The sequence below is a fragment of the Enhydra lutris genome, unplaced genomic scaffold, assembly GCF_002288905.1.
Source record: "Enhydra lutris kenyoni isolate GAN:26980312 unplaced genomic scaffold, ASM228890v2 scaffoldscaffold24, whole genome shotgun sequence".
NCBI classification, from domain to species: Eukaryota; Metazoa; Chordata; class Mammalia; order Carnivora; family Mustelidae; genus Enhydra; species Enhydra lutris.
Window position 1 is genome coordinate 24,508,728 of NW_019154108.1, and position 12,354 is coordinate 24,521,081.

The 12,354-nt window shown below is 46.8% G+C and overlaps 1 protein-coding gene across 1 annotated transcript in view; it reads left to right on the forward strand.

Moving 5' to 3' along the window:
• The first annotated feature begins 1,647 nt into the window (after positions 1–1,647).
• The window catches only part of LOC111150817 (SEC16 homolog B, endoplasmic reticulum export factor), a 39,204-nt gene continuing 28,497 nt past the window's right edge, over positions 1,648–12,354 (forward strand). Inside the window, exons 1-9 of the mRNA XM_022508435.1 lie at positions 1,648–2,003; positions 3,744–3,856; positions 5,465–5,555; positions 6,308–6,416; positions 7,911–8,055; positions 8,576–8,727; positions 9,094–9,155; positions 10,668–10,803; positions 11,258–11,488. Coding sequence (XP_022364143.1) covers positions 1,708–2,003; positions 3,744–3,856; positions 5,465–5,555; positions 6,308–6,416; positions 7,911–8,055; positions 8,576–8,727; positions 9,094–9,155; positions 10,668–10,803; positions 11,258–11,488 — 1,335 coding nt within the window. The 5' untranslated portion in view covers positions 1,648–1,707. The remainder of the gene's footprint in view (positions 2,004–3,743; positions 3,857–5,464; positions 5,556–6,307; positions 6,417–7,910; positions 8,056–8,575; positions 8,728–9,093; positions 9,156–10,667; positions 10,804–11,257; positions 11,489–12,354) is intronic.

Below are 12,354 nucleotides of genomic sequence, written 5' to 3' on the forward strand. Positions count from 1 at the left end.
GGTTCACAGCATTCAAGCCCAGTGCTATCTTGATTTCAACATATACCCTTTGACCTTATGTTCTGATACAATTTTTTTATGTTAGGCTGGGAGTTTCAGGAGTGGGAACGAGTTAACTGTATTTGATTGGAATCTCTTTCAGCCTTAAACAGTTCCCAAGAGAGAAAAAACATGGGGTCTGACTGAGCTAACATATTCTCCTGATGTAGGAGAATCCCAAGTCACCAGTAAGGGCTAATGCGTGCTTTCTCTTTGAGACAGCTGGAGGCAGGTGCCCCTCTGTGATTCGGGGCAGAGGAACTTGGAAGACAATGTCTTCAGAGCTATTTCTCATTTTGAAAAATAAGTGGGGAAAATCAATTTGATGCTGGAAGACTTCCAGATTTAAAAATTTCCAGCTGGGTGAAGTGGTAAACCTGGCGATTCACAGACCTATACCCCTGGGGCTAATAATACATTATATGTTGATAAAAAATAAAAAATTTAATAAAAAAAAGTTCCCAGCTGGGAACTTTTGACGGAGACATGGCTGTCTAGTTGGTCTTGAGAACAAACCCAAACTTGACTCTCTTGGCGGAGAGGCAGCCATGCCACATAACAAAGCCTTGTTCTTCTAAGAGGTTAAGGATTCAGAAAAGAGGTTTCTTAAGGTCAATTTAAGCAGCTTCTTTTTTGTTTGGGAAATGTCTTCATCCATTCGTACTGCCCTATTTTATCTCTGGTAACACCAACTACTGTTAAAACGAACAATTACTGTGTATCAGGCAGTGTGCTGGGCACTTTGCATAAGTTATCACTGACTCTGACAATGTTCCTGCAAAGCTACCCATTCTATTTCTCAAGGAAATTGAGGCTTGAAAAAATTAACTGGTGAATAAGTGGCAGACTTAGGGTTTAAACTCTGGCATAGCTCTCAGCTCACCTATTTCTCTGATAGCCAAGGGCTTCCACAGTAATTGTTGAAGGAATCATTGCTGATGGGATAAATGAACAAACATGTATTTAATTGGAATACTTTGCTAGTGTTTTGGAGCTTTATCTCTGCCTGTTCTCTGCCTCCCTGCCTCCCACATCTATTGTTGCTCCAAAGACACTTTTTAGGTTCCATGGTGTAGTGGTTAGCACATCTGCCTTACAAAGACACTTTTTAGTTTTTAACGCAACATCAACATAATTGTCTAGCCTGTTATTTATTTATTTATTTATTAAAGATTTAGTTTATTTATTTGACAGACAGAGATCACAAGCAGGCAGAGAGGCAGGCAGGGAGAGAGGAGGAAGCAGGCTCCCTGCTGAGCAGAGAGCCCGATGCAGGGCTCCATCCCAGGACCCTGGGATCATGACCTGAGCCGAAAGCAGAGGCTTTAACCCATTGAGCCACCCAGGCGCAGCTAGCCTGTTATTTATTTCGTGTATCTGCTTGACCTTTTTTTCCAGACATGTCTATGTGTTTTGTTTTAGATAAAAGATTTTGAAAAAAAAAAAAAAAGAAAAACAAAGAAAAAAGAAAAAAGAAAAAAAAAGATTTTGAGGACCATAGGTGCTTTTTTTTTTTTTTTTTTTTTTTTTTTTTTTGCAAAACCTAATCAGTCATCATGTTTGGATATAAACCTAAATGGTGATTGTTTTGTTTTGTTTTTGGTCTGCAGGAAGAGGAAATAACTATACAACTGACTAAAAATACGAGGGAAATTCTGAGAGTCAGGGATGGAGTTTTGGGCTCCCCAGTGGCCACCACAGCCACAGGGGAGGCCCACAGCTCCAGCAAAGGATCCAGACCGAGGGCTTCAGAGAGAGGGAATTCATCGGGCCGATCCTCACTCTTGGCACAATGGAGAGAGGTACCGTCAGCGACAAGACACCCACGGGAGCCCCGCATCACAGCAGGACCCCAGGACAGACCACCAGCAGCCCCGTTATGCATCCAGGCCTGGGGAAAGGCCTCGGCCTGTGTCCGGGGCTGACTATTATGAAGGTGGTTATCCCGGTCAGTTGTATTCAAGGTATGGTTCTGGAGCTTGGAATTCACCCAATTCCTAAGTGCTTCTGAATAGATTGTTCCTTTCCTTCTTCCTTTTCCTTTTATTCCTGCTCTTTTTCTCCTAGTTCCTTCTCTACCCTATTACAGGGACTTTCCTAAACACGTTCCTCTCCCAAGTTGGAGTTCGGTGACTGTAAACAGTATTTCCCTCCTTGTTGTCCCTTCATGGGGCTTCTTAAAGAGGCGATGGCAGTGTGACTGGGGGTTGGGGCCAGGGCAGGGGGTAGAAAGAACAGCGGATTCAAGGCAGCAGATGACTCCCTCTTGCTCTGGGATTGCAAAAGGTAATATCTGTAGATTTCGGAAAAGTCTGTCCTAGAAATTCCTATAAAAAGTTCTTAGCGTTGTGAGCGTTGACACCACCAGCACCAAGAAGAGACGCAGTGCCTACAACAGAACTTAGGGTATGATAGACCCCTGGAACAAATATGTGTTGGATGAATACATGGGAACGTTTTAGAAAATGAAATCAACCTCAGAGAAAGCGGGTCTAAGGCTGCAGCCTCCAAGTTCAGAACGAAGAGGTCTCAGTGAGGTAATTGTAGGAGAATCTGGAATTCCTGTTCCTGAATTTTTTTTTTTAAGATTTTATTTATTTATTTGACAGCTAGAGATCACAAGTAGGCAGAGAGGCAGGCAGAGAGAGAGGAGGAAGCAGGCTCCCCGCTGAGCAGAGATCCCAATGCGGGGCTCGATCCCAGGACCCTGAGATCATGACCTGAGCTGAAGGCCGAGGCTCAACCCACTGCGCCACCCAGCCCTGTTCCTGAATTCTAATTGATAGCAGAGGATTTAATATTTTGTGGAATATTGGAAGCCATCTATGTTTCACTTCGGCTTTTCCAAGTGGGGCGATATTCACCTGCCTACAGATTTAAGGTTGAAATTGTGACAGTTACTGTAAAGCATTTGCTCCTGTGAAATACTAAAGAATTATTACTTGATAAAGAGACTAACAACACGACATTCCTTTCCCCAATCTTCTTGTATTGAATTCTCAAAGGAAGGGATGTTAAGGGCAGAGGCAATAAAGGCGATCAGATTTAAGACAGTCCAACATGACTTCTTCATCTCATTTTCATCTGTACGTAATGTGCATGGGAATTACAGTGGCATATTGGACACCTACACAGTCATCTGAGGAAGGGGTATTCTAAGATAATATCATGACAGGGTAGGGACGCCTGGGTGGCTCAGTTGGTTGAACATCTGACTCCTGATTTTGGCTCAGGTCATGATCTTGGAGCTGTGAGATCAAGCCCTGCATTGGGCTCCACGCTCAGTGTAGAGTCCTCTGGTCCCTCTCCCTCTGCTCCTCCCCCTGCTTGCTCACTCTCTCTCTCTTTCAAACAAACAAACAAACAAACAAATAAAATCTTTAAAAAAAATCAGGGCAGGGTTTTCTAAGATAACGTTGTAACATCGTTGGGTGTTATTTGAGGAGAAGGAGGAGTCATGGGGAAGGAAAATGAGACGTTTGGCTATGGTTTTGTTATAAAAATCCCAGCCTTGTTCTGAAACAAAGGCCCTACTCCTGCTCTGATTCTGGATCTTCTGTTTATAGGATCTAGAATTAACTGGGTTTTAAAGCAGTTCTAGACTGAGGTCACAGTTTTGTCCTGTGAAGTTGTCAAGTCCTCCACTGGTTTCTCTATTTACCACACTTGCCCTTGACCAGCTGGCCTTCTTTGTGGTGTTTTAGGCCAGGCATCGAGGATCCGTATTGGAGCTATCATTCTCAAGCCCTAAGGAAAGAATATGTTTATGGAAATTATTACTATCGTGGACACCCGCAGCAGCTGCTGGAAGAAAGAGGTATGCAGTAATCTTCAAGGAGCCCACGGGGTGGCACAGCTGATCTGGTAGATGGGGTCCGCTCAGAGCCTACCTTGGCCATCCTGCTCAGCTGAGGTGGAATCCCTGTCCTCACCCACTTCTTTCTTGGTTGCAGAGGCCACAGCGGGTCACAGCAAAGATACTCCTGCTGGATGTCTTGAGGAGAAGAGACAGAAAGGAGTCATTTTTCTTTGTACGTGTTGGTGATAGTACTGAACCTACCATCACGTTAATGGGATTATAGCCAGTTTCCACTTCATCCACATTTTTTCTTCTACTCCTCCTTATAGCCAAGTTTATAGTCTCTGACCAAGTAATAGTGAAGTCAGTTCTCTTGTCGTTTTGATTTAAATTCAATTAACCAATATAGTACATCATTAGATTCAGATGTAGTGTTCAGTAATTCATCAGGTCCATACAACACCCAGTGCTCATGACATCACATGCCCTCCTTAATGCCTATCACCCAGTTACCTCATCTCCCCACGCACCTCCCCTTCTGAAAGCCTCAGTTTTTCCCCCAGAGTCAAGAGCCTCTCATGGTTTGTCTCCCTCTCTGATTTCATCACATTCAGTTTTCCCTTTCTTCCCCTATGGTCCTCTGCTCTATTTCTTATGTTCCACATATGAGCAAAACCATATGATGATTGTCTTTCTCTGATTGACTTATTTCACTTAACATAATCGCCTCCAGTCCCAGCCACATCGATGTAAATGGTGGGTTTCCATCCTTTCTGATGCCTGAGTAATATTCTATTGTATACATGAACCACATCTTCTTTATCCATTCATCTGTTGAAGGACATCTTGGCTTCTTCCACAGTTTGGCTGTGGTGGACATTGCTGCTTTGAACACTGGGTGTAGGTGCCCCTTTGTTTCACTACATCTGTATCTTTGGGGTAAATACCCAGCAGTGCAATTGCTGGGTCAGACAGTAGCTCTATTTTTAACTAGGGAAATCAGTTTTTTTTTTTTTTTAATTTGATAGAGAGAGATCACAAGTAGGCAGGGAGGAAGGCAGAGTGAGAGGGAGAAGCAGGCTCCCTGCCGAGCAGAGAGCCCAATGTGGGGCTCGATCCCAGGACCCTGAGATCATGACCTGAGCCGAAGGCAGAGAGGCTTAACCCACTGAGCCATCCAGGTGCCCCGGGAAATCAGTTCTTAACAATGAAGTTGTCCAGTGTGCGGCTGCGCTGTGATGAGTCCCATTGTCACCGACCTCGAGGGTGGCCGATGTGCACCAACAGGAATTTCTTCCCGTCACTGATAGTATGGTTCTAGGGATGTGCTCTTGGCAGTTTCTGACCTGCCAGCCCAGGGAAACCTGTTTGCACACAGAACGCGGACACACACATGATCCCTGTGCTCTGACAGTTATATCGAGCCCAGCTCATCAGTTCAGAGCGGACTGAGGGGCGTACCTTTGCCCTCCATCGTCAGCTCTCACTTCCCAATTGTATCCAATTTGGCAAATACATTTTCATACTGGCGGTGCTCCAATAACGGAGCTCCACGGCCTGCAGTCTCCCTGAACTTTTAGGAGCAGGAAGTGACCTGTCTTCATTTTGTTTTCTCTGAGGGTGCAGTGCCAAGGCAAGAGAGTCCTTATATCTGGCAGGAAGACCACCGAGATCAGAAGTACCTAACTGAGCAGCATCAGGACAGCCGGAATAGTCTGTAAGTATGAAACGAAAGGCCGGCTCAGCCCGGTGCGGCCGACCTCAGACTGGGTTAGGCGGGTCTTACGGCCTCCGGTGCCCGTCTCCATCTCCAGAACCCTGTCTGCTTCTGGTCCGGCCGCTGGGACGTGCCGCAGCCCAGGTCAGCTTTCAGTGGAGCCTTGACTTTTACAGACAGCGTCCAAACTTGGGGTCATCTGAGCCCTGGTAAGGTTACTTGAGGTCCACCCTACAGGAGGGCCTTAATTCTATGTTGGCCTCAGAGCAGAGGTGGTCTTGTGGAAGTTTCCAGAATTGGGTCCAGGCTGAGGCTGGGGTGTTTCTCTTCTGTGCACTCCGGTGCCCCAAGAATGGGATGTCCCCTGGGCTCTGGTGAGCAGAAAAGAACCTTTTGCCCAAGCACCTGCCTGGATGCCAGGAGGCCTGGTCCCTTTACCTCGCCCGCCCAACTCGCCAACCTAGCAGCTCTGATTTAAGTTAGTCCTGGATGTCTGGCTATAGGGACCAACCCTACTCCGCGGGGGTTGGGGTGGCTTCTAGTAGCTGCACTGTGGAACCCAGGAGCTCCTTTTTTCTCATATTAATAGATGGGGGGGCGGGGAGCAAAGGGAGCAACACTTTTTTCCCTGTGGCACTCAGGCCAGCCTGACGCTGCCCACGCTTCGCAGCCCAGCAGCGTCAGTGGAGAGCAGCTCAGTTTTGCTGGCTAACCCAGGACCCCCCTTACCTGCTGCTGTCATTTTGCTTTAGATCCAAGGGTCAGAACACTTATAAAGATAGCGCTGCTTCTAACACTGGACAGGAGTGGCCTGGGGACCTAGTTCCGGAGAGTCTGCTACCTGGAACCCAGAAGAATAAGGTAGTCTGAAGTGACGTGGGGGCTGTGGGCTGTGACAGTCACAACCGACACTGAGGCAGTGGCAGGGCGGGGCCCTTGGGAGGAGATGTCTAGCAGCCAGCCCTCTGAGGGGTCCCTCTCTTCCCTCTCTGCAGAGCCTCCCCTCAGACCTCCACCTTCTCCTGCCTCCCTGTTTCAATCTTATGGGTCTGGGGCCCCAATCTGGCCCTTTTGCATTTTTGTCAAATTGATTGGATCAGGAAGTGTCATCCAAGTCTCTCCAAGGTGTGGGGCATGAGGAGAGGCTGTCACCAGTAACCCCAGGGGACAGGCATTTTGGTTCACCCAGAAAGTGGGACATTGCTAGAATCTTTTAATTCTGGTCTGAAAAGTTGAGCTTGAAACCTCTCTGGACTCTTCCAACCCCCTCTTCTGAAATCTTACTGGGTATACCAGCAGGGCCACAAAATGGAGTTCTTAATTTTTTAAAATAAACGTTTAATTTTAGAATAATTTTAGATTTATGGGAAAGTGGCAAAGATACTGCAGAGACAGGATCTTGATTTTTGACAGTCATATTAATTTTGTTTTCATGATGCAATCTGTCTGCTTTTTTTTTTTTTTTTAAGATTTTATGTATTTATTTGAAATAGAGAGAGAAGAGAAAGCACTAGCAGGGGGAGGAGCAGAGGGAGAGGGAGAAGCTCTGGGATTGTGACCTGCACCAAAGGCAGATGCTTAACTGACTGAGCCACCCAAGAGCCCTGAGATCTGTCTGCGTTTCGAGAACATTTTCTTCTGTATACCTAACACTTAACAGGGCAGGGCACACACCATGCAGTATATGCCTACAAGAACAGCAGCCACACGTAAGCACAGCCTTTTACAGTGAGCAAAGAGCTTTCCTATCTATTGTTTATCCTCCCAGGGTAAAATTCCATGAATTTCTTGTATACCTGTATCCCCAGTGAAAGCACAGAACCTAGAGCATAGCAGGTGCTCATTCAACAGTTGGTGAATGATGCATGAAGAAGTACTTGAACTCTATGTATGTACACAGCAGATGTGATTATATTACAGATGAGGGTGCTGAGCTCAGACAGCCCAAGTCATTCATCCAAGGTCACAGCTGGTGTTGACAAAGCTGGGGTTTGAAGATCTATTTATTTTACTTTTAAGCCATGTCTACACCCACTGTGAGGATCAAACTCACAACCTTAAGATTGAGAGTTGCATGATCTACTGACTGAGCCAGCCAGGAGCCCCAACCTGACCTGGGATTTGAATTCAGGTCCCCTGGCCTCAAGGTCTACACCCTTTCCACTAGGCCATCATTCATTTTTTTCACAAACACCTTCAATTAAATGAGCACTTCTTTTCCTTGCGACACATCCACATTTGAGGTATTCCTTTGAAAGTTTCGATTTTGTTGCTTTGGAGGAACACACGGGAGGGCCATCTCTCTGAAAATGCTTCTCATTCTTCCCATGTGTTTTGATTATCTGTAACTTCCAGCCACCCCTGGCCGACAAGTCCAACCTTCTGCAGCAGTATGAGTCTGGGCTCAGCTCCAGCGCCTATGAGCTCAGCCAGTACATGGGTGATGCCCCAGAGCTGTACGAGCCCAGCGCGCCGGCACCTTGGAGTCCAGATCAGGCCGGTGGGTACTGAACCATCGAAGGAGCTGGTGAAGTCTGGGGAGAAGAGGGTGGGTGGCAACCTCAGGGGAAGTCACCCTCCCTCCGTCCTTCTGAGAGTGGCTCCCTGCCTCATCTATGCATGGCGGTCTCCTGGGCAGACAGGCCATTCTGGCTCCATTTCTCACCTTTTCTCTTGTACTGGAGGTTGCATCAGAGTGGATTCTTGGAAGGGAACACTGTTCCTAGCAGGGTCAGGCGGGGAGAGGAGGCACTGGAGATACCAGCCTTTTGCCATTATGGGGTGCCTGGGCCCCATGCTTTCCCATGTGGACCAAACCAATGAATCCCCACCTTGTATTCTGACATATTCTGAGAGGCTTAATTCTGACTTGGAGCACACACTCCTTCTAATGATGCCACCTGCCCAGAGTCTTATCTTGGCCCAGGTGGGATCTAGATAGAAACACAGCCGCGGTGTCCTGCAGTCAAGAAAAGCAGTCTCAGGAATGCTAACGGGGTATGCCTGTGTCTGTTGGGCAGAGGCTGTCTCGGCACCTGGTCCCAAGGATCCCATGAAGTTCTACATCCCCCATGTGCCTGTGAGTTTTGGGCCAGGAGGCCAGCTGGTGTGTGTGGGTCCCAGTTCTCCCAGAGATGGACAAACGGCCCTTGTGGAACTGCACAGCATGGAGGTGAGTGACATTCTGTGTCCCAGGAAGCTGGCAAGCTGCCTTCTGGCTTCCTTTGCCTGAGCCTGGGCATCTCTGGGAATGGGGAGCTTTTGGGGGAACGGGGCCATGCACTGGTGAATGGGGGAGTGTCTTGGGAAAGAAAGGGTAGGGATCTTCTCTCAGAGAAGTGATGCTAGATTTACGTTTCTCCTGAGATGGTGTTGGCCCCCTTTTAGCAACTGGAGAACTCCCTTTTGTTCTCCTGTGTCCTTCACAAGGCACTAAGCCACATCATAGGACCGTAGCCATGGGTTCTGATATTGGACTTGATGACAAGGGCTTTGGGTGGACATAGTCTCGAACGCCAAATCTGATTTTTCGTTCCAGGTTATTCTTAATTACTCTGAGGAACAAGAAGAGCTGAGGACTTTCTCAGGACCCCTGATCAGGTAAATTATCTTAAGAGCTGCTAGGGGAGGGCTTTGAACCTACAAAATCTGCCTGCCCAGCTCAGCATTTAGGGGATTTGTTCTTGGCTTCCTTGAAAGAAAATGTCTATCCCCCGTGGAGTAGAATGCTCTGTGCCACAAGATAGAGACAAATGTGGCCTGAACCATTTTGACAAGCAATTTGATAGTTGAAGGGCAGAGAGAAAAACTAGTATTAAAAATCTGAAAACAGTTCTGTTTGGGAGGAGCTATACGGTAGGAGGTTTTACCATTCTGAGTCCTTAATAGGTACTGGTAGAAAAGTGGAGCACAGTCTGGGAAATCATAGACGAGTGGTTCAGAGTGGGAAAAAATTTCTTGCCTTTTTCTGGAGGGAGAAATAGCATGGGGCGGGTTGAGTTTCCGGACAGCGTGCAAGTCTGCCCTCTGCAGGATTGAGCTAGAACTGCTTCTGAATTCCTAGTCCGGTTTCTGGTAAATATTTAGGACGCTCTGCTGTGAAGAGAGTCCTGGCTGGAGTCCGAGGACCCCGTTCCTGGGTCCCTGAATCCTACTAACTAGAGGTCCCATGGCAGACACGTCAGTTAGTCCTCTCTGAGTTTTAGTTTGCTGTTTGGGAAATGACGGAACACCGCTGTGTCAGCTTTAAGTGTAAGGAAGTCCTGTCTATGTCATCACTACCATATAAACTTATTCTTAACCTGAAGTTTCTGCTACCAAGAAAAGCCCATACTATTTTTTTTTTCAAGAGTTTGTTTATTCACTTGTGAGAGAGAGAGAGAAGGAGAGAGCACAAGCTGGGCTGGGGTTCCGGCGAGAGGCAGAGGGAGAAGCAGACTCCCCACTGAGCAGGGAGCCCGAGACAGGGCTTGAGCCCAGGACCTGGAGATCATGACCTAAGACGAAGGCTGACGCTTAACCCGTTGAGCCTTCTTGGGTGCCCCAAGCACATAGTATTTTGACAGGTCCTTCAAGTAAAAGTGAACGTTGAATCTACTTCTTGAGCACAGGTATACGGATGTGGGGTAGAGCACTGAGCTGGTTGTGGGGGCCTAGGGGTCTGGTCCCAATGTGATTGATTTTATTGAATGACCTTGACCAAACAATATTGCCCATTTATTGATTACTTAGTATACGATACAAAATTTGCTAATTCCTTTTACATGGAAGTAGTTTTTTTTCTCATTATCCCTATTTTCAGGGAAAAGGCAGATTTTCAGACAGGATAAGAACCTTGTATAAGCTGAGAAGTGGCAGGCTGGATTTAAATGCAGGTTGTCTGATTCCAAAGTGTGTTCTCTTGCCTGATGTCCCGTGCGGTCCCTGGGCCTCAGTTTGTTCATCGGTGAAATGGAGAGAATCTCTGCGGAGCGGCCCCCCAGCCCTGGGTTATGGGGCTTCTCTCTCAGTGCCCCCGCTCTGCTGGCATCCTCGCAAGGCAGCGGGAAGCTCGAGGTCCTGGGTGGAGACAGAGTCTGCCCCTCACTCTTCGCTCCCTGAATCTCTCCATAGGGAAGATGTACATAAGGTGGATATCATGACATTTTGCCAGCAGAAAGCAGCTCAGAGCCTAAAATCCGAGACACAGAGGAGCAGAGACTCGGCTCTACTGTGGCAATTGTTGGTTCTCCTTTGCCGGCAGAATGGGGTAAAGTCTGATCGCCCTGGGGGTGGGCAGGTGCGGGCTGGATTGCAGTGGAAATCTCTCTGGGATAGAGATTTGGCTTTTTGCATGATTGCGAAACATAATATTAAAGAAGCCACGAATGGGGCTAAGGGAAAAAATTGCTCATATGTCCACCCCGTTGGCTTACGATAATCTTTTCCCTGACCTCCTCCACGGGCCTGGGGTCATCGTACAGTTCTTGGGTTATACCTGTGAGAGTGTGCATAGTTCTGGTAGCGTCTGTGGCTCCCGCCAGGCGGAAAATACCCGAGAGTGTATGAGAGTGAAGCTGAAGTTTGAAATACAACCATCCAAGAAAGGAGAGTCTTGTGTTTGCTTGGACACCTCCTCACGGAGAAGGCAGGGGCTCTGGTGCCGGGGCTGCAAACACGAGGACAATAGGATTCTCCCTCAGGATGACCCTCTTGCCTTGCAGTCCATGGTGGGGTCCGACATCGCGGAGCTGCTGATGCAAGACTGCAAGAAGCCGGAGAAGTACAAGAGGCAGCCGCCGGTGGCCAACCTCATCAGCCTGACCGAAGAGGACTGGCCGGTGCTGAGCTCAGGGACCCCAAACTTGCTCACCGGGGAGATTCCCCCCAGCGTGGAGACACCTGCACAGATCGTAGAGAAATTCACTAAACTGCTCTACTATGGAAGGAAGAAGGCAAGTGTGGCCCCTCCAATGCTGCACCCACCCCCAGTTATATGAGTGATAGATACTCATTTTATAGCACTTGAGACATTCAGAAGGCACAAAGAAAAAAATTGTATAGTCTTATCACTAAGAGAAAGCATCTGTTGGGACACCTGGGGGCTCAGTTGGTTAAGCATCTGACTTCAGCTCAGGTCATGATCCCGGGGTCCTGGGATTGAGCCACGAGTCAAGTCCCTCATTGGGCTCCACGCTCACTAGACAGTCTGCTTGTCCCTCTGTCCTTCCTCCCACTCCTGCTCTCCCTGTCTCTCAAATAAATAAATAAAATCTTTTTTTTTAAAAGATTTTATTTATTTATTTGACAGAGAGAGAAAGCACACAAGCAGGGGGAGCAGCAGAGGGAGAAAGAGAAGCAGGCTCTTCACTTAAAAAAAAAAGATAACATCTGTTAACATCTTGATATATTTACTTCTAGCATTTTTCTATGCATGCATATGAAAAATAAAATTAAATTACATATACAATTATTTCTATTTTTTCACTTAAGAATATATGGTGTAATACTCCCATGGCATTTTTATGGTATAATACTCCCATGGTACATTTTTAAAATGTACCATTTAAAAAATGGACAATGTTCCACTATATGAATATATAATGTCTTATTTATCTAATTCACTGTTTGAATATATAAGCTACCTACAGTGCTGTCACCCATTATAAATTACACAATTTGAACATCTTGTTATATAAATTTTTGGCTCATCTTCTTACTTTTTAAAGGATAAATTCCTAGAATGGAACTATGGGTTAAACTATATGCACTTCTTTCTTTCTTTCTTTCTTTCTTTCTTTCTTTCTTTCTTTCTTTCTTT